This window comes from Catharus ustulatus, chromosome 20 (genome assembly GCF_009819885.2).
Source record: "Catharus ustulatus isolate bCatUst1 chromosome 20, bCatUst1.pri.v2, whole genome shotgun sequence".
Taxonomy (NCBI): Eukaryota; Metazoa; Chordata; class Aves; order Passeriformes; family Turdidae; genus Catharus; species Catharus ustulatus.
Genome location: NC_046240.1, coordinates 1,486,219 through 1,514,097, shown reverse-complemented (window position 1 = coordinate 1,514,097; position 27,879 = coordinate 1,486,219). Strand labels below are relative to the sequence as shown.

The 27,879-nt window shown below is 50.0% G+C and overlaps 1 protein-coding gene across 2 annotated transcripts in view; it reads left to right on the top strand.

Annotated features, from left to right (window-relative positions):
- Positions 1-26,958, top strand: part of DNAH9 (dynein axonemal heavy chain 9) — a 152,691-nt gene extending 125,733 nt beyond the window's left edge. For both annotated transcript variants that reach the window (XM_042779855.1, XM_033076654.2), the window contains exons 54-60: positions 6,944-7,171; positions 10,489-10,680; positions 11,372-11,563; positions 12,328-12,498; positions 14,931-15,113; positions 21,591-21,980; positions 26,100-26,958. In XM_042779855.1, the coding sequence (XP_042635789.1) occupies positions 6,944-7,171; positions 10,489-10,680; positions 11,372-11,563; positions 12,328-12,498; positions 14,931-15,113; positions 21,591-21,980; positions 26,100-26,327 (1,584 nt within the window). In that variant the 3' untranslated portion in view covers positions 26,328-26,958. The remainder of the gene's footprint in view (positions 1-6,943; positions 7,172-10,488; positions 10,681-11,371; positions 11,564-12,327; positions 12,499-14,930; positions 15,114-21,590; positions 21,981-26,099) is intronic.
- The last annotated feature ends 921 nt before the right edge of the window (positions 26,959-27,879 follow it).

Genomic DNA, 27,879 nt, shown 5'->3' with positions numbered 1-27,879 from the left:
GCTCAGACTGAGAGGAGATGATTCCATCACCCTGCATGGTGGGTGTAAGGACCAGACTCTCCTAGTGGTGTTTGGTGTCAGAACAAGGAGTATAGGGACAGCTTGAAATTCAGGAAATCCCATTCAAATGTAAATACAATCTTTTTTCCCGTGTGACTGGCCAAACACTGCATGGAGTTGCCCATAGAGTTTGTGGTGTTTTCATCCTTGGACAGATCCAAAAGGCACCTGGGCATGTTCCTGGGCCACTGACCCTGCTTTGAGCAGAGGGGACTGGGGGATGCCAGAGGTGTCTTCACTCTGTGATCTCTGCTTTCCCATGCCAAGGTATCCATGGATCTGGTTTCTGTGATGCCTGCAGTGTCCTCTGTGCAGGGAGGAAGGAGCTTTGCACTAAGATACAAGTCAGCACAAGCTGGGTCTGCTCTGTTTCTCTCTCAGAAGCCTTTTGCTGATCCAGTGGCCATGACAGTCACCAAATGGGGTTGATCAGCTTAATAACAAAGACACGGTGAAATTTGTTTGTGTTTGTTCAGATGCATGTTTGAATTCACTGATGCAGGGAAGAGTTCAGACATTAGATATTCCCAATTTAATTGTAATCTTCATCCATTAGCCAAAATGTCACTTCCCTCTCTTTGTGATCAAGCTAATTTAATTCTTGAGCATCTTTCCATTTTCCTAGGTTGCTGCTTCACTGAATCAGGTTCATGTATTAAATTGAATAACAGTGAGCTCCTGGAGCAAAACTGTGTGAGATTCATCACTGTGTCATAAATCACAGAATCCCAGGATGGCTGGGCTTGGGAGGACCTCTGGAGATCATCTGGCCCAACCGCTGTGCTCCAGCAGGGTCACCTGGAGCACAGGTCCAGAGGGGCACCAGGGTGATCAGAGGGATGGGGCAGCTCTGCTCTGAAGAAAGGCTGGGAGAGCTGGGGTTGTTCAGCCTGAGGATTGCTCTCAAGTGACCTCACCGTGGCCTTTCAGTGCCTGAAGGGGCTCTGAGAGAGCTGGAGAGGGACTTGGGACAAGAGGTGGAGGGACAGGACACAGGGAATGAGTTCCCAATGACAGAATAGGCTGAGATGGGATATTGGGAAGGAATTCCTGGCTGTGAGTGTGGGCAGGGCTGGCACAAGGTGCCCAGAGCAGCTGTGGCTGCCCCTGGATCCCTGGCAGTGCCCAAGGCCAGGCTGGATGGGACTTGGAGCAGTGTGGGACAGTGGGAGGTGTCCCTGCCCATGGCAAGGAGCTGGAATTGGATGAGCTTTCAGGTCCTTTCTAACCCAAACCTTTCCATGGTTCTGTGATTCCCTGACACCAGATCCCAGGCCAGGCTGATTACATCTCCTCCCCTCCCATGGCCTGGGAACAGCAGGTCCTTCCCTGTCCCTTGGGGTCCCCCAGCACCATGCAGTGAGCACAGGCAGTGCTGGGCTGGCTGTGGCTGTGCAGCCTGCCTGGCACAGGGATGGAAATTAGGGAATGTTTTCTGAGAGATCTCACCAGAGAACAAGACTTTGTACAAACAAGCAGTTCTCTTTGTTCCAGGAGGTGATTTGTGAGGAGGCCTGAAGGAGAGGGACACTTCAGACAGGGACAGGGTCCCCAGTTGCTGCCAGCACAGGGAGGGGAGCGTGTGCTGCTAGATGTACATGTGGTGCTATTTCTGATGGTTACCATGGCAATGCTCACTGTGATATATGTTCTGTCTTCTTCAAACACACAGGGGCTGGGGACTGAGCTCCCAGATAAAGCCTCTGGTGCTCCCATGTGCTGCACATGCACCCCAGCCCAGCCCTTCCCACACCCCTGAGCCTGCAGCACCGGCTGTGAATGGGGAAATGGCACAGGGGAGGGGCTGTGGGGAGGGTCAGGGGGCAGGGAATGGGCAGTGGGGATGGGCAGTGTGCAGGGGATGGGCAGTGGGAATGGGATGTTCATTGGGAATGGTCACTGTACATGGTCACTGTGCATGGTCATTGTGATGGTCAGTGCACAGGGGATGGTCAGTGTGGATGGTCAGTATGCATGGTCACTGTGCATGGTCAGTGTGGATGGTCAGTGTGCATGGTCAGTACACAGAGGGGTGTTTCACGTTGCCCACACTGGCTTGTTATTGATAACTGACACATCTCTCAATTACTTTGGCCATGAGCTCTCATGAGATGTGTTCTTTCAGGTTTTGTTACCTGACTGCTGAGAATTAATTTGCAAAGTTTCTTTCCAACCTGTGAATCCCTTCCTCAGTGTCTCTGCCTGGCCTGGGCAGATATATTCATTTGAATTGTGAATTCTCAGTACCAGCCCATGTTTGGCTGCATCTATTCCTCTTTTTCATCCCTTCCATCACAAAAGGACAGGATATAAATGCACTCAATTATCACTGGACTGGAAATATTCCCTAAGTTGGCTGTTAGCAGGCAGTGATACCCACAAATAATGATCACTCATGTCATGTCAACACAAGCAAAAGCAATTATTTTTGAGGCATCTAACAAACAGCACAAAAGCAGATGTGGGAAGAAACTACCAATTAGAGATGAAAACACTTAAGGTCAGATATGCAGACTATGATTAAACTGATACTTAATGCATGATTTTTCTTTTCATATTCTGTTGAGCTCTTTCCCTGTTCTATGAAATCTCTGTGGTGTTGGCACCACTTTGGTCGCAGGTTTCAGTCCACTCCTACCTGATTGTTTGACTTGTGTTTGTAGAGTGAGTTGGTTGTCTGGACCCTGGGGATGATCTGATGCGAAACCCTGAGTGCATCAGGCCAGCAGTGCTGCAGGAGCACTCAGGTGTAATTGCATTTTTTCCACTGCTCCTCACACAGTCCTTGTTTGTGAGAAAACAACCCCAGAACAATCCCTTTGCCCAGGCATCTCCTCTCATCTCCCCCCACACCCCAAACTCCATCTCAATCATGCAATGTGAGCACGACCCTAAATCATTTCAGGTGAGAAGACTGAATTTCTGCAGTTCTGAATAAAAATATTGCTCCCCACCATGTCAGTCAGATTTGGGACAACAGAACTGGAGGCAGCAAAGTGTCTGTGGGTTCCCCAAAGAATTCTCTTGACTCCCACCCCAGGTCCCTCTCTGAGTGCTGACCCATCCCTCCAGCAGGTTCCAATTCTGATCACAGTGACAGCAGCCACCACTCTGTCCCAGCCTGAAGCACCTCAGCTTTTCCTTTCCACAATGTTCATCCTCCTCTCCAGTCCCAGCTGGGATCTGTCCATCCTCTCTCACCTGAAACCTCATAAGAGGCACCTGAGCCCTCCGCCAGAAAAGCCAGAGGAGGTTTCTGTGTTGCCATGGGGGAGCTCTCAGGGTGTCCAGTCCCTGGACAGCCCAGGGCACAGCTCCTGCCTGACACAGGCACATCCACAGCCTCAGGGACAGGGGCAGAACCAGAGCAGGGATGGTGGGACAGGGCAGTCATGGAATCACCATCCCTGAAGTGTTCAGAACCCCTGTGGCACCTGGGTTAATGGTGAGCCTGGTGCTGGGCTGGGGTGATGGCTGGATTTGGTGATTTTAAAGCTTTTTTTCTCCAGCATTAACGATTCTGTGTTTCTCTCTGTGACTTCCAGCTCAGCTCCACTCTGTGATTCTCTCAACTCCCCAAACACCCTGAAGCAGTAAATTGGCAGTTTAGTTCAGTGTCATATGAAAATGCACTTCCACTTCCCTGCAGCCTGCTCTGTTCACCCTCCACTCCCTCCCTCCACCCCAGCCTCTGTCCTCTCCAAATGGGTGAGTCCCTGTTGATGGAGTGTCTCCTTTTGTGGGACTTAAATCCTTTTGGATTTAAGGGGAGTGGGAGCTGGGTGCTGTTTACAAGATGAAGCCCCACCATGGATTTTTGGAGTGACAAAATAAGATTTGCAGCTTTATTCTATTTTCCTTTGCTGGTGTTTGGTTGCTCTTGCATTGTAAAGCACTGAAGTGTTATTTGCAGGAAATAACTGTGAGGACTCTGAGATCTCTTCCCTGAGTGATAATAGTTAATTTTGAACCCATCAGTGTGTGTATCTGTAGCTCTGTAGCCGGGGTTGTTTTCCTGAGTGCATTACTTTGCATCTATCACCACTGAATTCCTTCTGCAGTGTCAGTGCCAGTCACTTAGAATGATGGCATCCTCCTGCAGTTCTTCACTACCAGGCTTTATTTTCAGGACTTGAAATGGCTTTGTCTTATGAGTAATTTTGTCAGCTCACCAATCATTTGCTCCTTCAGATGGTTTTTGGTGTGGTGAGGAGTTAAAACTCCATCAGTAGTCTCCTTACCCCTGTTAGCTGTGTTTTAGCTGCTTGGCAGCTTATGAGTCCTTTCCTTTCACCTGCAGCAATACTGGTTTGGGGAAAATAAAGAGCTGGCATTGATGAAAATCCACACCTGGGGATACAGGGACCTCACAGAGACAATTCCTGCTCCATGCAGGGCCAGGCCTGATGCTGCTGCGAGGGGTGCCTGGGGAAATCCCCTCTCCATCCCCCAAAAAAGGAGTTCATGGGGATGAGCTGCTGTATTTAACCCCAGATGGAAACTGAGCCCCACCTGCTGCTCCCTCACTGCCCAGGGGTGGGATGGGGCAGAATGTGAGGTTCAAAGTGAGAAAACTCACGGGCTGAGATGCAGACAATTTGACAGGGAAAGCCAAAGCCACCCAAGCAAGGCAGCAGAGTAAGGAATCATTCATTCCCAGGCAGGCAGGAGCTCTGCCTCAGCCCGTGCTGACCGGGGACGGCACACACCCTCCCTCCCACATTCCTGCTTCTCCTGCTCCGTGCTGAGCAGGATTCCATGGCTGGCACATCCCTGGGGCTGCTCCTTGTCCCCCAGCCTGGTCCTGGGCCATGTCCACCCTGCCCAGCAGGGACTGACCCCTGCAGAGACCAGCACTGCTCAAAGCCAGCCTGGGGCAGCTCCTGGGGACAGCTCCACCCTAAACCCATCCCCACCCCAGTTCAGACTGGGATACCCTCAGCTGAGCTCTCTGAAATGGGTTGGGACTTTGGGATTGCTGTTTTTACCTGCTGCTGTTGGGGGGTGAGTCCTGTCCTGCTGGAGCCCCTGGCAGGCTGGTGCTGCCTCCTGAGCTGTGCTGCACACCTTCCACATGTGGGGTCCTTTTGGGGTGAGTCCATCTGCTCCCAGACACCTCATGCTATTTATTTGTTATTTATTTCCTCACCAACTCCCTGGAACAGCTCTTATCTGCTGCTGCAGTTTAGAGGCTTTGCAACCATTAGGAGATTGAAGCATCTGTTACATGAGGAGAGTCTGGGGTTATTTAACCTCCAAAAGCTGGGGTTTGGCTCAGAGAGGTTTATTGGTGTGTTTAAATCCCTCCTGGCAAGGGAAGTGCAGAAGAGGGAGTCAAAATCTTCATAGTGGTGCTGAGTGCAAGAGTAAGAAGCAAAGGTTTAAAATTGAGATACAAATTTCCCTTGAAAATGCATTTAATTTCATTTCACTATCTTGTATTATTATTTTTTTTTTATTTATTTTATTTTTTTTATTTTTTTTAAATTGTTGGTGTGGTTGAACACTGGCACACATTGCTCAGACAGGTTGTGGAGACTTCAGCCCTTCAGATACCCAAAAACCCAACTGGACCCAGTTTAAAACCTGCTCCAGCTGACCCTGCTGGGAGCAGGAGGGTGGGATGGATGATCTCCAGGGACATCTCCAGCTCAGGGATGCAGAGATTCCACCAGGCTGTAACAGTGAGAGCCTGCTCAGGCTCTGCAGGGAATATTCCTGCAAATCTGGGCTGGCCTGGCCATCCATGGGCACTCCCTGCAGGCCTTGATCATGTTACAGTTTTATAGATTCTCTGGTAGGCTCCTGCTTTCTGAAAAAGGCTTTATTATTAGCTTTTATGGTTTTCAAAAAATTGCTTCTTGTAGTACTTTTTGACTTTACCATAACTGGATTTTGTGCTCTTTTCTGTTTTTCTCATTTGGACAAAACTTTCACTTTCTGAAGAATGTGATTTTACTGCTAATAATCTCCATTACTCTGCTATTTAACCATGAGAGCTGCTTTCTGGCCCCATTTATAGCTGATATATATTTATTCTTAGCCTCTAATATGGTTCCTTTATGTAATTTCTTTGCCACCTCCAAGCAGTTTATCTTTCTGGCGGCTGCTTTTAATTTAGGTTTAGCAAGTTCCTTGTCCTTTCTTGGGGTGGGATAAATCACCATCCCAAGTGCCTGTGAACACAGCCACTTTGGATGGCACACCTGCCTTTAAAACAGGGGTAGTTTAGCCCACAAATCCCATTCCTAATATACCAAAAAGATGTTTTCCTGCCTGGAAACTATAATGCTGTAAAGGACTCTAGGGGGAAAACTGAGGCTTGACTTCATCCATTTCACCATCTCCCCATGATTCTGCTTAATCTTTTGAGTGATGTGTCCAATTAGTTGCGTGAATAAATAAATCCTTTTGTGTTAAAGGACTTAGTGAAATCACCTGCTTGACTTGTTTGCCCAGGAACTGCTATAGAGGGTCCTCACTGTAATTCTGATAAAAATGAACAAATGTTTTTATCTGAGCTCAGTGGGGCTGGGGGGAAGAATAACAACTCTGCTCCCAAGGAATAACAACTTTACTCCCCAGGTACAATAATTCTTCTCCCCAGGAATAACCTCAGCTGGTATTGCTGAAATGAGGAGAATTCCAGCACTGAGAGCCCAACCAACCCAGCTGTGACTTGCTTCTCTGCTGCTGATTTATCCTGATTATTCTGAATTTTCTAAAGTTCTTGATGCACATGGATCTTTGGGGCTGGGAGCTGCACACAGACACTCCTGGGACAAGTCCCAAATTCCAGAGGGCGTCCATCAGTGGGATGGATTTGGGCCTGCTCAGCACACAGGGGTGTGCTGACCAAGCCTTGTCCCTTTGTCCCTGCCAGAACATCCACCTGGTGGCCAAGTGGCTGAGCTGTCTGGAGAAGAAGCTGGAGCAGCTCAGCGAGGGCAGCCACCAGGATTTCCGCGTGTTCATCAGCGCGGAGCCGGCGCCGTGCCCCGAGAGCCACATCATTCCCCAGGGCATCCTGGAAAACTCCATCAAAATCACCAGCGAGGCCCCCACGGGCATGCACGCCAACTTGCACAAGGCCCTGGACAACTTCAGCCAGGTAGGAGCTGGATGGGCACGGGCAGGGCCTGCTGGAGCCCTGTGGAGCAGGACGGGCATTGCCTCCAGTCCCTCTGCGCCATGGAGCCTCTGGGTCCAGCACCCCTCTGCTCTTCCCCACAGACCTCTTGGTTTTCCCAAGAAAGGGTTCAGGTGATGCTGAGAAGCCTCTTTCCTGCAGCAGGGCATGGGACACTAGACTTCTGTCCAGTTTAATAATTTTCTCTGCTGTGTGTGATCACAGAATCCCACAGAATCACAGAATTAACCAGGTTGGAAATGACCTTTGAGATCATCAAGTCCAACCAAAACCCAGCACCTCCTCATCAACCAAACCATGGCCCTGAGTGCCATGTCCAATCTGTTTTTAAACACATCCAGGGACGGTGACTCCAGCACCTCAGAATGGCTCCTTCGATACAGAATCAAACTTCCTGCTGCAGCAAGGGGACACTTTGGCCACATTTCAGTTGATTTCTCTTTCTGGGTCCCTCCTTTCTGGGCTGCTGACACCTGACATGTAACACCCACAGCCATGGCAGGGGAGCACGTTAAACCTCACTTTTCTGCCTGCTGTTTAACTGGGGTTAGAGGTTCAGAGCTGCTGATCTGCTCACATCCCACGTCCCTCTCCAGAGCAGCACATGGAGATTGCTGTTGTGTGCCCAAAGGCCATTCAGTTCAAGACCTTGCTGACATCAGGAGTGTTGCAAATCAGGGCTGGAAGCTGCCTGAAGGCAGGAGCTGCTTTGCCAGGATCTAAATTAGGCCATGTGAGAGTGGCTGGCCCACAAGAGCAGTCTGTGGCAGGGTGCTTGTGTTTATTGCTCAAAAACCTTCCTGCCACAGCAGGCACTGAGCCTGTCCCTCCCCATGTGGGGAAGTGATGGAAATATTCCTGGTGGCCCAGAAGGTGTGGATCATTGTCAGAGGGCTGTAAGGCTGTGGCTGAATGAGCTCTGCCCTCACTATGGGACAGGAGCAGGGCAGGATCCCATCCCTGCAGAACTCCTTGGGAACAGCCCATGGCCCCAGGGCAGGATGGAGCTGGGGGCTCGGCCATGACCCCATTTCCCTCAAGGGCTGAGGACTGAGCACTTGTGCTACTGTTGGTTCCTGCCCCCCTGACACTCCCTGACACACTGCCTGTGCCTTGGCACTCCCAGCTCTCACAGCAGGACCCCATCAGAAGGCTCTGAAGGTGCTCTCAGCCCTCAAACTGCCCTTCAGGATCACTGCTGCTGATGCTATTCCAGCCTCTCCACCCATGGCTGTGGTGGGAACACACCCAGCAGATTTTGCAGGGCTGTCTTCTCTTGTGAGAGATCTCTGCCTGGCTTTTGTGAAGCCCCAGCTGCAGTGCTGAGTCCCACTCTGGGGCCCCAAACACAGCTGGAACAAGTCCAGAAGAGGCCACTGAGTTGATCAGAGTGCTGGGGCACCTCTGCTGGAGAGAGAGGTAGAGGGAGCTGTGGTTGTTCAGCCTGGAGAAGACTCCAAGGAGACCTTCCAGTATCTAAAGGGACTCCAAGAGCACTGGAGAGGGGATTTGCACAAGATCCTGGAGGGACAGGAGAAGGAGAATGGGTTCAAACTGAAGAAGGATAGATCTACATTGGATATTGGTAAGAAATTCTTGGCTGTGAGGGTGGTGGGGCCCTGGCACAGGGTGCCCAGAGAAGCTGGAAGTGTCCAGGTTGGACAGAGCTTTTAGCAGCCTGGGACAGTGGAAGGTGGCACTGGATGGGGTTTAAGGTCCCTTCCAGCCCAAACCATTCAGTGATTCTCTCCATAAAGCTTCTTGTTATTTGGGATGAGGCAAGAGCAGCCCCAAACAATTGTGGGTCTCAGGCCCTGGGTCATGGGGCAGCTCACAGCTGGTTTTACACTCAGGTGTTGGTGTGGAGAGAATCCCAGGAGCAGGAGAGAACATTGCTGAGCGGGTCTGGGGGGAGGCACCGTGCCAGGATTAATGCCAATGGTCAGGGAAGATTATTCCACTCTTATCTACTGTCATTCATCATCTTGTGCTCCACAAAATGTCCTGGAGAGCAAGAGAGGGGAGAACCTTCACCCCAAGTAACATTTTCATTCTGCCTCTGCTCATTTCAATCAATAGTAATTAGCATTTTCTAAATTGCTGGAGGATTATGAAACATCTCCTATCAGAAATCCTGAAGCGAGTGGGTGGGGTCCCTTTTACACCTCATTTCCCTGCTTTATACAGAAGAGATGTTCAAATTTAGCTTTCAGCTGAAGGCTACAAAGAAGGCCCTTTATTCTGTGCAGGGATATTGTTCTGCTTTGTAGCTCAAGAAGAATTGACAACTGAAGAGAGGCCAAATGAGAGCGAACTGGGTTGTTCTGGGGATGTTTCCTAAAATGAGAAAGGTGTTCTGCACATATTTGAAGCAGTTCTTCATCACAATGCTGATAAAGGGAGCTTAGAGTGCTGCCTAATCCAGAGGAAAACAGGTTTTGGGATGTTCTTGATTATCACATGCACTTGGTCAATGTCTTGCACCCTTTAGAATAATGAATTCTCCTTTTCTGCACAGACCCTGAGCTCTGTCATGCTCTGAGAGGATTAAAGGTCTAACATGGCATTTCTTTAAGATAAAGCTTAGACAGGGCTTGGAGCAACCTAGGATAATGGAAAATGTTCCTGCCCATGGTAGAAGGTCTGGAAAAACATGAACTTTAAGGTCCCTTTCAGCAGAGAATTCTGTGATTCTCTGGCTCTCTCCCCATCTTTCTGGTGAGGGATGTTGAGCACATGCAGGTGATGGGGCACTGAGTGGGTGCACGTGTCCTTCCTTCCCTGTGTGTGTTCCTGTGCAAAGCCCTCAGAGCTGGGAACAGCAAATATTAAGTCACAAAATATTTGCTACAGTTTGTCAATAAATCTGCAATGCAAAGCCACTGACTTTGAAAACTAGCACATGTGTGTGTGATGCAAAAATGAACTGGAGGACAATTTGATCAGCCTCTCATCCCAGGTAACAATGGAGCAATGGCAACAAGCGTCAGCAGGGGAGATTCAGGTTGGATGTTAGGAAAAATTTCTCAACTGGAAGGTTGGTTAAGCTCTGGAACAGGCTGCTCAGGAAAATGGTGGAGACACATCCCTGTAATTGTTAAAAAAATATGGTTCACAATTAATTGAGCATGGGGGTATTTGGTCGAAGGTTGAACTTGATGATCTGGGGGTGTTCCCAAGCTTAGCCTCTGATTCTGTGATTCACCTCTGTCCAAATTCCAGCATGTTTGGGTTCCCTGGGAGTCACTGAAGCTGAGGGCAGCTGTCCTGTGTTGCAGGACACCCTGGAGATGTGCAGCCAGGAGAAGGAGTTCAGGAGCATCCTCTTTGCCCTCTGCTATTTCCACGCGGTGGTGGCGGAGCGGCGCAAGTTCGGGCCCCAGGGCTGGAACCGTCCGTACCCCTTCAGCACTGGAGACCTCACCATCTCTGTCAGCGTGCTCCACAACTACCTGCAGGCCAGCTCCAAGGTGGGGGCACCACAGCAGGGCTGTCTGCTGGCTTTGAACTACCATGGCAGCCTGCAGCTGTCCTGAAATGCCATTTCCTTGGTGGCTTTGTGTCGCGTCCCTGGGGACTGTCCCCTTTGTGACAGCCTTACCGGCTTAGTGGTGATAGCAGGGCTGGAAATAACAAAGGGATGGGTGCAATGGTCTGCCAGGATATCCTTTAATCCACATGGTCTGTGAAGCAGTTTCCAAAAGTGATGTTATCCAAGGACAGGCAGGATATAGGATATATGACCAAAGACCAGGGTCAGGGGATCAGGTTTACAATACATAGGGAATACGTGAGAGCAAAGGTTTAATCCCAAAGGACTTGACCTTTTATGGCAACCAAGAATCTGGGCTAGGAATAAGATTTATTTTGGAATGAGCTAATTAACATCTTCACAGTGCCCAGTTTGCCGGGCTCTCAGGTTTATTCTCCAATTTCAGTTGATTCAATAACCACACTTTGGGTTTAGAACTTCGCAGTTTGGGGCACTTTTGGGAGGAGATGGGAGACCTCAATGCCACTCACTCAGTGGGGAACAGCACTGTGCTGTGCTCCAGCTTTCCTGGGTCAGGATTTCACTCCTGCCTGGTGTTTGTTTGCTGAGGTGGGAGCCCTGGGGATGCAGGGCAGTGCTTGGTTCAGCTCACCCTGCTCCACACCCAGGTCCCCTACGATGACCTGCGCTACCTCGTGGGTGAGATCATGTACGGAGGGCACATCACGGATGACTGGGACAGGCGGCTCTGCAGAACCTACCTGGAAGAGTTTATAAAGCCAGAAATGCTGGAGGGAGAGCTCTGCCTTGCTCCTGGATTTCCCCTCCCAGGGTACATGGATTATAATGGCTATCACCAGGTAAGCTCTTTGTTTGCTGGCATTATTTATTCATGTAAATGGAATGTCTTCCATAACTGCCCCATAATCTGCCTCAGAGGCAGGAACAGGGCTGCAGTGTTCCTGCACTGTTCCTCTTAGTTCCTATTGTGTTGTGTTCCTGTGGATGTTTCAGCATTCCCCTGGATGAACCAAGTCTAATGGTAATTTGCTACTTCATCATGGGCTCATTCTGTTCATGCGTGAATAGAGCAACTGTATTGGTGCTTGAGACTTAAGTGGGGCTCCTGGAAAATTGCATCCACATACTGTTTGCTAAAATGGCCCTTTCAAGCTCCCTTTATCATCAGTTTTGATGAGAATCACTGAAGGGTCTTGTTGATCTACTTACTGATCTCATCTGTTCTTTGTACACAAATGCAGTAGCAGAGAGAGGCACACCAGGCTGGTTTTGTTCATAAAACTTAACTACTGGAAGCTCAGTTCCCACAAGAGATTTCAGGATGCTGATGCTGAAATGCACAGCAGATAATTGCTAGAGAAGGTCCAGCCTGAGACACGAAGCCAAGCCAAACTCCAGCAATTACCGAATTTTCCCAGCAGGAGCAGAAGCAGCTCTGTAAACATTTGTACTCTCCTTCCTCCATCACTTCCCCGGTGTTTCAGGCACAGGCAGAGCTGGGTCAGCCCGGGCTGACCTGTTGGGGGATTGATTCCAGTGCTGAAGCTCTGCAGGCAAAGTGTCCTGGACTGTTCCTGACGTGCTCCTGAATGTCTCTGTGCAGTACATAGACGATGCCCTGCCTCCGGAGTCTCCCTACCTGTACGGCCTCCACCCCAACGCCGAGATTGGGTTCCTGACACAGCGCTCGGAGCGGCTCCTGCGCACCGTGCTGGAGCTGCAGCCCCGGGACAGCAGCACGGGCCAGGGAGCACTGGGCACCAGGGAGGAGATGGTGAGAGTGCTCAGGGGGATGGGGACCCAGGAGGGGATGGTGAGAGTGCTCAGGGGTAGTGGGGATCCAGGAGGGGATGGTGAGAGTGCAGAGGATCAGTTGGGACGCAGGAGGAGATGCTGAGAGTGCTCAGGGGCAGCTGCTGGGGTTCATTGTCTGTCTCATCCATCAGTCCTGTCTAGCTGAGGCTTGTCCATGGTTCTGTGTTCTGCCTTTGCCTGTCTAAAGCCTGGTTTTATGCAGAACATCACCCTGGTGGGATGTAACTGAGCTTTGGCAGTAACAGGCCAGTGTCTCTTAATTATCCCAAGCGCTGCAGAGCCTTTGTTATCATCCTCTGAAGGTGTTGCAAATAAACCTTCCCTGAGCAGCAGTCCCTGTGACTGGCATAGCAATGGGCCCTGAGCACACTGCCTGCCACCCACAGCATGCCAGCCAGAGCTCAGCCCTCCTCTTGCTGCTGCCACCGTGTCTCACCACTCCCAAGGGCTTTGTAATTCCTTATTTCCAGCTGAACTCCTCTGCTACACCTGTGTCCTGGGCTGATCTCAGCCCTCCCTCTGGAAACTCGCAGCTCATTAAAACGTGACCCAAGCATCCCTGACAAGATCTGGAATCAGCCAACACATGCTCAGGTCTCCACTCCTGCAGTCTTAAGGTGCCAGCTCTGTCTCTGAAGATTTGCAATTTAATGAATGGCTAACAGCAGCTCATATGAAGGTGTGCTTTCACACCAGCTTCCTTTGGCTTGGTGTGAAGCTGGGGAACTGACTGCCTTCCTCTAAGGGGCTCCTACAAGTGCCCAGCATGGTCAATTTTCAGTTCATATTCGAATTTGAGCTGAGAGGAATTATCCAGAGGTAGCAAAGCCAAACAAGATGTTCAGAGATAGCAAATGTGAGTGCCTCTTCTCCCCTCCCACTCCTTTTGTTATTGAAACACAAATAATCTCCTCAGCCAGAGAAGCAAAACAATGAGTGAGTGCCCCAGCAGTGGTGTCACAGCTCATGGCCACCCTGCAAACTCCTAGTGACAGTCAAGAGGACTCTCGTGGGAGCACAAAAGTCCTCATGGCTCTGTCTGGGAATAAAATCAGCCTGAGAGCAAGCAGAGTGTGACCTCAGTGCCCTGCATTGTGCCTGGGGACACGCTCCCACAGCTCATTTTCTTCCTGAAGTGATCTCTGTCATTATCCAAGCTGTCCCTTCCACTTGGCCTTGGATGGGAGTGAGCAAAGCCTTGTCTCAACTCCTCCACCGAAGGATATCCAACCCCTGGTTTGGCTGAGGTGATTTTAGGGAACTTCTAGGGAAAATGTGAGCCTGTCATTTTCCCCAGGCTCTGACAAGTCCAGTTACTCCCACAGATTTCTGAGGTCACATTACTGCAAACGAGCTGTAATTGCTGTGAGGGAATCAGAGCCAAAGGGACTCGTAGGGGAATTTCAAATGAGCAGATATTTCTGTACTGCCCCCAAGGTGCAGCTGAGGAGCTTTTCCAGCTTTATCCACCTGTGTGGCTGCAATGACAGCCCGCACATCGTCACTGCTGACAGCAGCTGAGGCTTGGGAAGAGCAGCAACAGGAGGGAATTGGAGTACAGAGTCCAAAATATGAATATTGGTGGCCCTGGCTGTAAAATGACCCTGCCCTAGCTGGCACTGGCCCTGCATGCCAGGTTTGGCGCTTTGGATCAAAGAATTTTAACTGTATTATGTATGCCCAAAAGTTCCCCAGCAAGCACAAGCCTTGCTCAGGTTCCAGCTCAGAAGTAAAGCAAAGCTTTGAGTGAGACCTTCCACAGTAAACCTGGGAAATGCAGCTGATCCCATGGACAGCAGGGACATCCTGCCTCATTGTCAGAAAGGGGGCTGGCTATTTTATTTAATATTTTAGACACTACAAATATCCTCTTGCATTGCAGCTTTCCCTGTCCAGCACTTAGAGTTCTGAAGAAGCTGTGGTGGTGACCAGAAAATAATTTTGTTTTGTTATGCTTTTCTTCCATGGCTCCATTAGTCCAGAATGCCAAATTCAGCTTAAAATTCAATTTTATATAATCACCTCTCTCCATCAATACACCAGAGGAAACCAGCTCATAAGATGTGTTGTCCTGAGGCTCAGCTGAGGCTCCAGCCCCATCCATCTCCTTGTGAGTGTGACCTCGAGAGAAATAAGAGAGCCAAGAAGAGAGGAGACTGCCACACGTCACAGGGACATTTTAAACCCATCATCTTGCAAGCTGCTCATATGACATTAATTTCTGTCAGCATTTGGATTTTAATAGGATGGGGCAAGCTCTTTGAACAGTGCCTGGGGCTGACTGGGATGGTTTTGGAGACACTGACAAGGCAGAGGGAGTTCTCACAGCTCAGGCATCTGCGAGCCTGGGGTCGCTCACCAGCATCTCCCTGTTCCCTCCCTTTGGCACAGGTGCAAGCCCTTCTGGAAGAGATGCTGGAGAAACTCACGGACGAGTTCAACATGGCAGAGCTGGTGGCAAAGGTGGAGGAGAGGACGCCCTACGCTGTGGTTGCCCTGCAGGAGTGCGAGCGCATGAACGCGCTCACGGCCGAGCTGCGGCGCTCGCTGACAGAGCTGGAGCTGGGGCTGAAGGTAGGGACACCTCAGACTGCCCACCTGGAATAGAGCCTGGGCAGTGCTAAAGGAATAAAGCAGGGATTTATTCCAAGCCCTTCCAAGGATTCACCTTGGGCACTGCAAGAGCCCGGCCGTGGCTCCAGCCAAGATGGAGCCCAGATGGATTCGAGTCACGAGTTCTCACACTTTGATCACTTTGGGGCCATTTCCAGCTTGGCCTTCATTGTCCAATTCCAGCTGCAGCTTCTGCACTCCCATCCTCCCAGATTCTCTCCTCAATTCGCTGCTGTTTGCACTTTTTGGGGCTGGAGCTGCAGCGGTGTCCTTGGTTCTGGGCTGGAAAAGGATTGTTTTGTGTGCCTGAGCTGGGAGGGGAACTTGTGACACTTTGTATGGAGCTCAGAGTCACACACCAATGCAGTGCAGAGTCTGGGAATATGAAAGCTGGAACTTAAGGCATCACTCTGCTCCTTAGGAGATGAACCAGCACGGATCAGGCTTCACTGCCAGGGAGTGAGGGGCTGCCTGAGCAGTCCTGGTGCTCTCTAACAGCACTGCCCCTCCACCTTGTCACCCCAAGGACCGTTCCCCACAGCCAGGTGCTGTCCATCCCTTGGGAAGACCCAAGGGCAGCACAGGAATGCAGCCTGGAGCTGGCAGAACAAAGCCTCACCACTGACCTGCTGCCTGCCTTGCCTCACTCTCATGCCACAGCTGGGCCATGGGGGATCTCCTGGCCGTCAGCCAGTGGGAATTCCCTGCTCCATCATTTCCAGAATGCCAGGCTGTCACCCCTGTCACACCTCCCACAGCTGGTGTGCCCAGCATTGGGAACATGGTGGCTGAAGGATCTGGGCTTTGACCTTGCCCATTCATAGGAGGAGCTCAGGGTGGGCAAGGAGGGCCTGCTCTGAGCTGGAGTGACATCTCAAACCTCTCCCACGGCAGCTTGGAAAAGAAACCTTCAGCTGCCCACCCTGCATGAGGAGGGGCAGGCTTGGCTCAGGATTTAGGCACCAAGCTGCTCCCAAATCCCAGCTGCATGCTGGAGCCAGCAGCTGCAGATGTGCCTGCACTGCTTTTGCAGGAGAAATATCCTGGACACTCATGGTGGGTCAGTGTGTACAGCCCATCTTATTTATGTAGTCAATTATCATAAACAGATTTCTCTTATTTTCTAGCATAAGGCAGTGGAATTGAAAATTCCGTTTCCTGAGACAGGTAAACAGACGTGATTTAATGTTTCAATCCCAGAGCCCCAAACAAGATATAATTGTGACTTGGACAATGTGTGGCAATTAGATTTAATGTGGGGAAGAATGTGCTGTTTAATACTGGTAGGGGAATGAGGGGATGCAGAGTGTGCAAATAAACAACAAACAAAATTAACCACAGGAAATTCTGTAACACAGGATGAAAACTTCTGCCACAAATCACGGCAGGGAAGGAGATGGGATCTGCAGAAAAGGCTCCTCCAAGGGCTGCAGCAGCCTCAGGCCCTGAGCTGGGATTCAGAGCCACCCTGGGCTGGCACTGCAGGAGAGCAGCAAAGCAGAGGAGCAGCAGCATTTGGCATTTCTTCATCTGCTGATTGCTGCACAGACACGTCTGAAGGGTCTGAGGGGCCAGCAGTGGGAATTCCAAGAACCTTAAGGCTGCAAAAGCCCTTTGAGGTCACCAAGTCCAACCATCCCCCCAGCAGCACCACCGTGCTCACTGGTGAACCACGGCCTCAGGTGCCACATCTGTGGGTTTGGGCACTTCCAGGGTACTCTGGCTCAGTTGGTGCTGACAGCACCAAGGCTGTGGGTTCAGTCCCTGGACTGACCATTTAATCAAGAGTTGGACTCCATGATCCTTGAGGGCTCCTTGCAGCCCTGAGGGCTCCTGTCAGCCTGTGGATGGTGACTCCAGCACTGTCTGGGCAGCCTGACCCCACTGAAGCCTGAAGAAAGCTTTCCTGATCCCCAAACCAGGTCTCCCCTGGCCCAACTTGAGCCCAGTTCTTGTGTCTGCAGCCAAAGGTCGCGTGTGGGTCCCTGCAGAGCTGAACTAGACCTTGGGCATGACCTAAACCCTGCTCAGCATCCCTCAGTCACCTCCCACACCTTGGGGACCACAGAACAGCCAGAGGGGGCTGATGGCTCTTCCTAGTGCTGCCCTGACTTGACCTCTGGGCCTTACACTGAAGAAATCCTGCTTTAATTGTCCTTCCTGACAATTAAAGAGCTGTTAAAGCTCCTTCATCTCTGGGGCTGGGGACCTGCACGGACAGCACTCAGAGGAGGAGAGTTTACAAGCCAGGGCCCCCAGAGCTCAGCAGAGAATAAATAAAGCCCAGAGAAAACAAGGCTTATTGTTTTTACTGACTGAAGGATCTGCCAAAAGAAGGCGATTTAGAAATGTCACGCCTAATTTGAATTTTTGAATAATTCATCCTAGCGGAAAGTGATTGTTTGGTCCAAAAATAGGAGACATCCCATTAGGAGGAAGAGAAATGGCAATAGACTGGTAACCATCAGAAATAACTGGCATGTTGCATTTCAAAGCCCTTTGTTCTGGCTGGCTTGGGTGGAACCAGAGGCTGGGCTGAAGCACTTGCATGTTAATGTTGTACCAGCCTCGTTTTTTGCAAGCAGATCCTCTGGTTTGCAATTTGGGTGAAGGATGAGCCTCCAAAATGAGGATAATATATATTGTAAACTAACAAAGACCAAATTTTGATCAGCAAGCTGGGTATCAAGTGAAAATAACCTGAACTGAGGAAACAGTTTGTGCCTATGGTGTGCTGATCTTGAGGGAATGGCTGCAGGCTGATTAGGATTTCCTTCAAGGGTGTCTTTAAATGAAAATTACTCCCAGCGTTTGGGAAAAAAAAATTTAAAAGTAACTTGAATAATTTCTGATGCATTTTAGTATTCAGCATCTGAAATGCAAATTTATGCATAATTGTGTTTGGACAACTCTATGAGATTGCTGCTGTAGATGCTTTGAGCCCTCACAGGAGACTCAAAGCATGCTTGAGTGCGCAGGCTTTAAAAATTGCTTTTCTCAAGCCTTGCTGAGAATTACATTTGCTAATTCATTTGTTTCCTGAAAGTAAAACTAGACATGATATATGATCGAGGGGGGTTGTCTGTAAATCAATTTGGCTGCTTGCACACATTCTGCCAAGTTCTTACCCATGTCAAACACTTCCAGGAGCACAAAGTCCTCCAGGTTCAGTGTCCTGCTGTGGCCAGTGCAGGACTTTTTGTTCTTCCTGCATGGTCTTGCCATGGCTTTAGCCCAGCCCACTGACAGTTCCTCTTTGTGTCCAGTTTCTCCTGAGGATGGAGATCAAGATGGACATTTCAGGAGGTTGTTCCTCATATTTTAGTGTGAATTGCAAGTGCTGCTTCTTCCAGCCTTTCATTTAACCTTATTTGCTGTTTTAGCTTCGAAGGCATCTTTAAACCCTTTGTACTCAGAACTTTCTCTATCCACCAGAAATCTGCTCTCCATGGGGAAACCCAGCAGGGTCAGACAGTGTCTGCCTTTAAAACCTTGCTGCATTTAACAAATCAAGCCTGGAGCAGAGGTTTTATCTTGCTTGCACCAGTCCATCCTGTTGAGGGATTAATATTTCCCAGGGGGAAGGGATTTTGAGATGGGAATCCACAGACCTTGGGAGGGAGGGGGACTTGGAATGGAGATCCAAGGGCTGCAGTGCTTTCCAGGCATGAAGCAGCACAAAAAGTTCTTAGCTCCTATTGGAACTGGGGGGTGCTGGGGACCTCCCTTGAATTCCTGCCCTTGCTCATTTGCTAGACAACAGGAATTTTATTGTGACTATTTAGAAATTTTCACCAAAACAAAAAAACAAAATAAAAAGGAGAAGGAGAAGGAAAAGGGGAAAAAAAAAGGTTAAGGATTGTAAGTCAAGTTCTAAAACCCAGAAGTGCTCAAGTGGACATTTCCAGGGCCTGAATTCAGTTGGCACACCCTTCCTGCCTCTGGCTGGACACAGTGGATGGGGCAGCTGTATGTCCAAGCTTTGCTGAAGTTCCCAGGGTTGTGCTTGCCACAGAGTGGTCACCTCAGAGGATCCCTGATTCTCTCTGAGGATCCCTGGTTCACTCAGAGGATCCCTGTCCTGGTGACAGGTGTCTGCTAAGGGATGCTCTGCTCTCTTTGCAGGGCACTCCTTGGAGCAAGCCCTAAGGGGTTTGCAGCCAGGTGGGCTCATCTTCTCCAGGTGTCTCTTCTCCCATGTAACAAGTGACAGGACAAGGGGAAACAGCCTGAAGTTGTACCAAGGCGTGTGGGTATTAGGAAAAATTTATTCACGTAAATGGTTGTCAAGCATCAGCACAGGCTGCCAAGGGCAAGTTTGGAGAGAGTCACCATTCCTGGAAGTGCCCAAAAAACCAAACCCACGGATGTGGCACCTGAGGCCGTGGTTCAGCAGTGAGCACGCTGGTGCTGCTGGGGGGATGGTTGGACTTGGTGACCTCAAAGGACTTTTTCAGCCTTAAGGACTCCATGGTTCTTGGAATTCCCACTGCTGGCCCCGCAGACCCTTCAGACGTGTCTGTGCAGCAATCAGCAGATGAAGAAATGCCAAATGCAGCTGCTCCTCTGCTTTGCTGCTCTCCTGCAGTGCCAGCCCAGGGTGGCTCTGAATCCCAGCTCAGGGCCTGAGGCTGCTGCAGCCCTTGGAGGAGCCTTTTCTGCAGATCCCATCTCCTTCCCTGCCGTGATTTGTGGCAGGGTTTGGGGAAGGGTTTTCTGTGTTACAGATTCCTGTGGTTAATATTGTTTGTGATTTATTTGCACACTCTGCATCCCCTCATTCCCCTACTAGTATTAAACAGCACATTCTTCCCCACATTAAATCTAATTGCCACACATTGCCCAAGTCACAATTATATGGTGATATTAAAGGTCTTTTTCAGTTGTCAGTGTGACCCACAGGGCACAGTCAGCACGGGAACAAACTGTAGAGATCTTTACCTGCAGGGCTGTGGCAAGCATTGCTAAACAACTGTGGGGGATGCTTTAAGAAGATTTCAACTTTTGCTAAAGCTTCATAGATTTCTGTGGCCCCAGCAAAGGGCACCTCTGCTGACCTCACGCTGGAGGCACTGAAGTCCTGTGAAAGAACAGTTGGAATCCTTTAATGTGAATAGACTGACCCAATTCCCTCCCCTTGTTCTCAGCAATGGCTCAACCGATTTCAGTTAATCTTTCCAAAAACACTTAGCCTGAGGCAAAGAGAAATTGTAAATCAGATAAATTTTGGCCAAATGATAAGAGAACAAAAGGAAGTGTTTATAATGGAGAGCAGTGATTGACATTATCTGTGTGTCTCCAAAGTGCTGGGGGTGTTGTACCCCTCCAGCTGTGAATTGTGGAGATCATTCCATACCAGGGAAGCTGAGCTGACATCTGTAGGTTTTCTCTTTGTGTCCTGCTTGGCTTGAGTGAGCCAGAATCACAGAGGAGTTGGTCAGGACATTATCTGGGCCAACCCCATCTCGAGCAGAGACAGGCAGAGCTGGTTGTTCTGGACCATGCCCTGATGGATTTCAGACATTTCTAAGAATGGAGACTCCACAGCCTCTGTGGACAACCTGTTCCAGTGTTCAGCCACCCTCACGTTGTATTTCAGTGGAATGTCCTGGAATTCAGCTCTTTTGGCAGAACTGATACAGGTTTCTAAAAGCTTTAAAACTAATTAGTTGCTGCACAAAGGAAAAGTCAAACCTTTCTCTTTATCTCACTTGGCTGAATCATATCTTACTTTGTTGTCCTCCTTCCCTGCTGTGGAAGGAGCTGTGATTACATTTGCAGACAACACATGAAGTCAAAAAGAAAATCTTGCACTGCAAAGCAGTACATGGAGAGGAGAGGAGAGGAGAGGAGAGGAGAGGAGAGGAGAGGAGAGGAGAGGAGAGGAGAGGAGAGGAGAGGAGAGGAGAGGAGAGGAGAGGAGAGGAGAGGAGAGGAGAGGAGAGGAGAGGAGAGGAGAGGAGAGGAGAGGAGAGGAGAGGAGAGGAGAGGAGAGGAGAGGAGAGGAGAGGAGAGGAGAGGAGAGGAGAGGAGAGGAGAGGAGAGGAGAGGAGAGGAGAGGGGGATAGGGATAGGACTTGACATTACAAGTATTTGGACAGTTTTAGAATCGATCATCAGAAACTCCAGTATCCTGCCCTGGCAGTGGATGAGAACAACTTTACACCCCATGAGAGAAAACAGAAAAAACACTGGGACAACTGGGGGACACCTCTGCTGCTGTCACTGTTACACAGCTTTTCCTCCCAGTAGTAGTTTTACAGTAGGATGCAGGAATATGAAACACAAAGTGTGCAGGAAAACCCCAAACTCATGAAGTCACCCACAGTACCTGGGGTATGTGGGGTGCTGTGCTCTTCCTCGTGTCCTGGCCCAGCCCTGCTCCCAGGCTGGTTCTGCTGGGCAGCTCTCAGTGCTGACTGTGCCCTTTCTCCCCAGGGGGAGCTGACCATGACCAGTGACATGGAGACCTTGCAGAACTCCCTCTTCTTGGACATGGTGCCCGAGTCCTGGCTGAAGAGATCTTACCCTTCCACAGCCAGCCTGGGCTCGTGGTTTGCTGACCTCCTGGCCCGCATCAGCGAGCTTGAAGCCTGGACCAGGGACTTCTCCTTGCCCTCCACACTGTGGCTGGGAGGGTTCTTCAACCCCCAGTCCATCCTGACGGCCGTCATGCAGACTGCAGCCCGCAAGAACAAGTGGCCCTTGGACACGATGACCCTGCAGTGTGATGTGACAAAGAAGAGCAGAGAGGATTTTGCCAGTGCTCCTCGTGAGGGGGCCTATGTGCATGGTCTGTTCATGGAGGGAGCACGCTGGGATGTTCAGGTGAGCTCTGCAAGGCTCTGGGGTTGAGGGAGAAGCCACAGGGGTGGCCTTGCCATTCTGATCCAACATGCACCAGTTCTTTGTCATCTCCCTCTCTGCAGTGGTTTTCCATGAAGGATAGGAAATTAGGGAAAGCTGTGGCCTTGGTGCCTGGAGAGGCTCCCTGGAGCAGAGGTGGGCAGTGCTAAAGGAATAAAGCAGGGATTTATTCCAAGCCCTTCCAAGGATTCACCTTGGGCACTGCAAGAGCCCGGCCGTGGCTCCAGCCAAGATGGAGCCCAGATGGATCCGAGTCACGAGTTCTCACACTTTGATCACTTTGGGGCCATTTCCAGCTTGGCCTTCATTGTCCAATTCCAGCTGCAGCTTCTGCACTCCCATCCTCCCAGATTCTCTCCTCAATTCGCTGCTCTTTGCACTTTTTGGGGCTGGAGCTGCAGCAGTGTCCTTGGTTCTGGGCTGGAAAAGGATTGTTTTGTGTGCCTGAGCTGGGAGGAGAACTTGTGACACTTTGTATGGAGTTCAGAGTCACACACCAATGCAGTGCAGAGTCTGGGAATATGAAAGCTCAAACTTAAGGCATCACCCTCTGCCTCCCTCCAATAACTGGTACGGGTGGTTGCATCCAGCAATGGGATTTGTCTTCAGAGACCATCCCAACTCCAGCAAATGTGTTTTTCTGATTACATTTTCCTTGTGATTGAAAGATACTGAGTAATTATGTTTATGGAGCCATTCATAATCTCTGGGTATCATGCTTCAATTTATTTCAGAAAGGAAAAGGATATTTTTATGGGTTGCTGCTCACACTGAAATATCATTTCTACCTAGTGGAACTATTCATTTTACCTATAATTCAGTGGTACCAGGGTGCATTAATGGATGCAGGACTTTTAAAACAGGTGAACAGCTCTTTTGGGTTGTGTACTCCTTCCAAATTAATCCTCTGATAAAAATGGCAGGCCATGTTTAGAAGAATTCCTCTAGGGAACACCTCCACTTTTAAAAGAATATTTCACATTTAGGTTGTGCCTCCAAAAAAGGAAAAGAGTCCTTCTATGTTCTGCTACTCACATTTTTCTATTTATTTAAACATTTATGTTTGCCCTTGGGTGTCTTAAATTTATAAAACATTCATTACAAAACAGCAGGCAGCTATTAGATGAAATGAAACTAAGCAGATTATTTTGGGTGCAAGTGATCTCTTGCTGCAGCCCTGTTAAAGTCTCTGGGACTCAGTGACAGCCAGAAGGATGCTGTGACTGGGACACTTGGAGACATTTTATCTCGAGCTGCTGACTGATTCTTGGCTTTCTTGCTGTCTGCAATGGAGAGTTTGACACCGAGAGTGTGCCCTGCCCCTCCGCAGGGGGTTGGAGTGTGGTGGGAGGAGGGCAGGGGTGGTTTTACACCACTGTGCTCCATGTGGACAGCACAGCCTCTGCCATGGAGCCACAGGATCCCAGACTGGGCTGGGCTGGAAAGGACCTTAAACATCAACTCATTCCACCCCACCATGGCAGGGACATCTTCCACTGTCCCAGGCTGCTCCAAACCCTGTCCAGCCTGGCTTTGGACACCTCCAGGGATGGGGCAGGGCAGGGCCTCCCCACCCTCACAGGAAGAGTTTTGTCATTGCCCTTGTCCAGCTGAAGCCCCTGCCCCATCACTCAGGGAGCAGCTTGGAGAGCTCCCTGCTGTTCCCGAGTCCCCCTGCCCTGCCTTTGGGTGACCCCATCCCAGGGCAGCCAGGCCGTGCTTTGGGTGACCCCAGAGGGGCTGTGGTGTGAGGAACCTGTGCTGGGAGCAGCTCCACCACCAGGGCTGTGGGTCACAGCTCTGGTTTGGGCCCATGTGCCACCACCCCTGATTTGTGACAGCTCTTTGAGCCCACAGCCCCCATGCTACGTGGCACTGCCACACGGCCACTCTCAGCTGGGAATCCATGACAAGCACAAGTGAAGGATCCTTTAGGATCTGAGGCTGAGCTCTCCAGGCACAGGATGGTGTTTCTGCACCATGAGGGCTGTGCTGCTAGTCAGGAAGAATTGCTTCCAGAGCAGAATTAATTTCTGATGATGAGAGCGATAAAAAATGCAAATGAGAATCAGCCCAGACATAACAAAATGATATCTTACATAGAGGTACCTCAGGAAGATTTCAGCTCTTGTTAACCCAGAAACAGGTAGAATATCTCTTGGAAATTTCATTTGAAGTATTCTCAACAGTAAAAAAAAAAGGAAAAAGACCTGATCAAAACCCAGTCGCAAAAATGAAAGGTATGGATTTAAGAAGAGTGCATAATAATGTTTCATAAATAGCTGCTTTGCAAGGTATTATACAAATTATTTAATGTTTGTTCAGCACGTTGGAAATATAAAATCCTAAATGAGAGTTGGATTTATCATAGCTGAGCATAACAGATGGCATTAGTACAATTAAACCAAGGTGTGTGGCAAGAGGGATGATTTTTCTTTGCTCGTTTGCAGAGCTAAATAAGCTACTGGAGAGGCTGAATCTCACTCTGTTCCGAGAGCATTTGGAATAATGATGATATGTGAAGCTCAGTTTCAGTCAGAGGCAGTTTCTTTAGTGCTGAAAAGTTTCGTTTCCATTTCTCTATTTGTTCTCATTTGGTCTCCCTAGCCTCCATTAGGCAATTTTCCCTGGAAATGGATTGATGTGCAGGGTATTTTATTGTCAGGAAGAGAGAAAGAAAATGCCGGAGAGATCTAAATTTGAGAAACAAACTTGATTTCTTCTCCTGGCAGGGTTCTCTGCCTCTCCTGGGTTGGGCTGCCTGCTGGGCAGGGCATTGCTTGGAGTAGTATAATGAGACTTGATATTTAATGGTGATATTCCCTCAGAAAAGTAATTTTGAATTCTGTTGGTTGAGAGTTGGAACAAACCTGTGGTGGCTTTTGGGTTCTCCATCCCAGTGGTTCAGGTGTCCACCCTTGCTCCCACCACGAGGTGATTCAGGTCTGGCAGAACTCAGAGAGATGCCTGAGACTTGTCCCAGGATCACTGGGGTTGGAAAAGATCCCCCAGCCCATCCAGTGCAGGCTGTGCTCATCCCCACCTTGTCTGCAGCCCAGAGCCCTGAGTGCCACATCCAGGTGTTCCTTGGACACCTCCAGGGATGGGCACTCCAAACCTCCCTGGACAGCCCCTGCCAATGTTTAATCACCCTTGCAGCTAAAAATTCCTGCTGGTGTCCAACCTGAGCCTGCCCTGGCACAGCCTGAGGCCTTTTCCTCTTGTCCTGTCCCTGTTCCCTGGCAATAGGACAAGAGGAAGCGGCCTTGGGCTGCACCTCAGTAGAAACCAGGACAAGAGCAGTGAAACTTTGTTCATAATATGGCTGGGACACTGTTCCCACATAAAGCCCCGCTGGGATGTGAGGGTTTGAGCACCTGGTGAGAGTGCAGGCACTGGATCCTTGAGATGATCTACATTGAGGAGAGTTGTGGTGAGAGGGAGCTGTTGGATCCAGCCCTTCCTTCCTCGAAGAGACTCATGCAGCCCCTTGACCCTGGAGGAGCTGTCTGCACCTCCCCAGCAGGAGCAGCACTGGGGCTTCCAACCTCATGGGAGTCCTTAGCAAAACCATTTCTGGCTCTTGTCTAGGGGTGTCATGCTGGCCAAGTGCTGTTGAGGTCATGGCAACAAGGCAAAGAAGCTCTGGTTGGTGATTTTGATTTCTCCACTGTTTTCCCCACCTGGGAGTACCATTTTCAGTCTTAGATGTTATGTTGGCTCATTGTTTTTAGAGGTTTTTACCACTGAATGGTTCCCATGAGCACTCGCTGTCACTCACCATTTTGGAGGGGGCAGTGGAGGTGGGCATGGATACAGAGTGGGTGCTGGGATGGGAGAAGGGACAAACAGCTCACAAACAATTCACAAAGACATAAAGCATTAACAACAAATAGTCAACACAAGCAACTATTACAGTTAACTGGGTAAACATACATCAATACAAACATCAACAACAACTGGGTAGACACCTTGTAGAGAAAAACTTGCCTCTGGGAACTTATTCCCCACAGCTGAGGCACATCAGAGAGCAGGATGGATGCTCTGGAGATCTGAGCAGGCTTTGTATCCTCCCTGCAGGCCGGGACCATCGTGGACGCCAGGCTGCAGGAGCTCACCCCGGCCATGCCTGTCGTGTTCATCAAGGCCATTCCTGGGGACAAGCAGGACACCAGGGGTCTGTACCCCTGTCCTCTGTACAAAACACGCCAGAGAGGCCCAACCTACGTGTGGACTTTGAACCTCAAAACCAAGGAGAGCCCTTCCAAGTGGGTGCTTGCTGGTGTGGCCTTGCTGCTGCAGATCTGAGGCACCAGCACAGCCCCTGCTCTGCAAACCCCTCACAGTGCCTTTGTCACACAATTTGAGCAATGAAATGCTGAGATTAACCCAAGTTCCATCTCTCTGATGGACTCCCAGGTTATGTAGGCAGGACTGTCTCTGTGTCCTGGGGCTGTGACCCAAACAGGGCCTACAAGGAGGGGGCAGAGGAGCAGAGTGACACAGCCCAGCTCCGTGACTGCTGTAAATCAATATCCTGTAATTCCTACATTGCTGCACTGGAAGATCCCAGCCCAGAGCCTGATATACCACACCCACAGAGTGCAGATCTTAAATCTAATTTTTATTTCTCTTCATGATCCAAAGTAGTTTTAAAATCAGTAGCCTTCTCCAGTGGCTTGTGAAATTCTCCAGAATTTATTCTTCTCCCTCCCTGAGTGTTTCTTTGTCATGTGTGTAATGCTGGAAGCTGGGAGGTGAGCAGATGTTGTGGTTATAAGCTTTGTCTTGCTAACACTCCTGCAAATCTTAGAAACATTGAAAATGGTTTTAATATCCAATGTGCTTAATGGAATCAATAGTGAAAGTACAGCACAGGGATTAGTTAAGAGGAATATGTCATGATGATACTTACTAATAAAAGTATTTGTTCCTGGAATAGTCTCTGGAAGCTGCACATTTACTCCTGGTGAGGAGAGCACAGGGCTCAGGTGGGAGAACACAAATGTGGGAGTCACTGGGAGGTGAATTCTGACTGGAATGGGAGAGCAGTGAGAAGTTCCTGGTGCAGGGAGCACGGAGGGGTGGCAGGGAGGCCACTGTGTCAGGGACAGTCACACAGAGCACCATGGAGCTGGAGTGGCAGGAGCTGGGCTGGGTCCTGGCAAATGGGGCTTTTCCTAGGAAAGCTCCCCATGCTGGGAGGCTGACACAGGCCCTGCCCCTGTGTGACATTTACTGTTCCCTCCTCAGCCACCACAGCCCTGGGTTGTCACCTCTGAGCTGGTGGCAGGTCCCAGGGAGCCTGGCAGGAGGCAGGGAAGGTGCCAGGGGTGCAGAGGGCTTGGCCCAGTGGTATCAGCACCAATGAGCACCCCCAAACCTCCACCCTGACCCAGTGCCAGGGTACAATCTCATGGCCAGATTTGGGTCCCTCCTTTGGGGACACTGCAACACTCTCACCTGGATAAACCCCCAAAGTCAAGGAGCACCTCAACAAGCACCACTCATCTGGAGAGGTCCCCACTTGCCTGTTTGGCCCTGAATGAGCTCAGGAGTTCAGCACGAGCTGGGGAAGGGGGACAATCACCAAATCACCAGCCAGTGTTGCCCCAATCATTCACATGGTGGCCTTGGGACTGCAATCTCCTGGCAGACAGGATTCCAGGAAGCAGCAGTGCTGGTGTCCCTGTCCCATGAGCTCTGTCCTGCTCATGCCTTGAAGCATCTGGAGGCATCATTCACTCATGACTTTGCCTATCAGGCTGCCTTTAGAGGTAAAGGAGCCCAGGAGTTTTCACATTTTACCCTCTGGGAGGGAGGGAGCTGCAGGTGTGGGGGCTTGGCTGCTCTGGGGTTA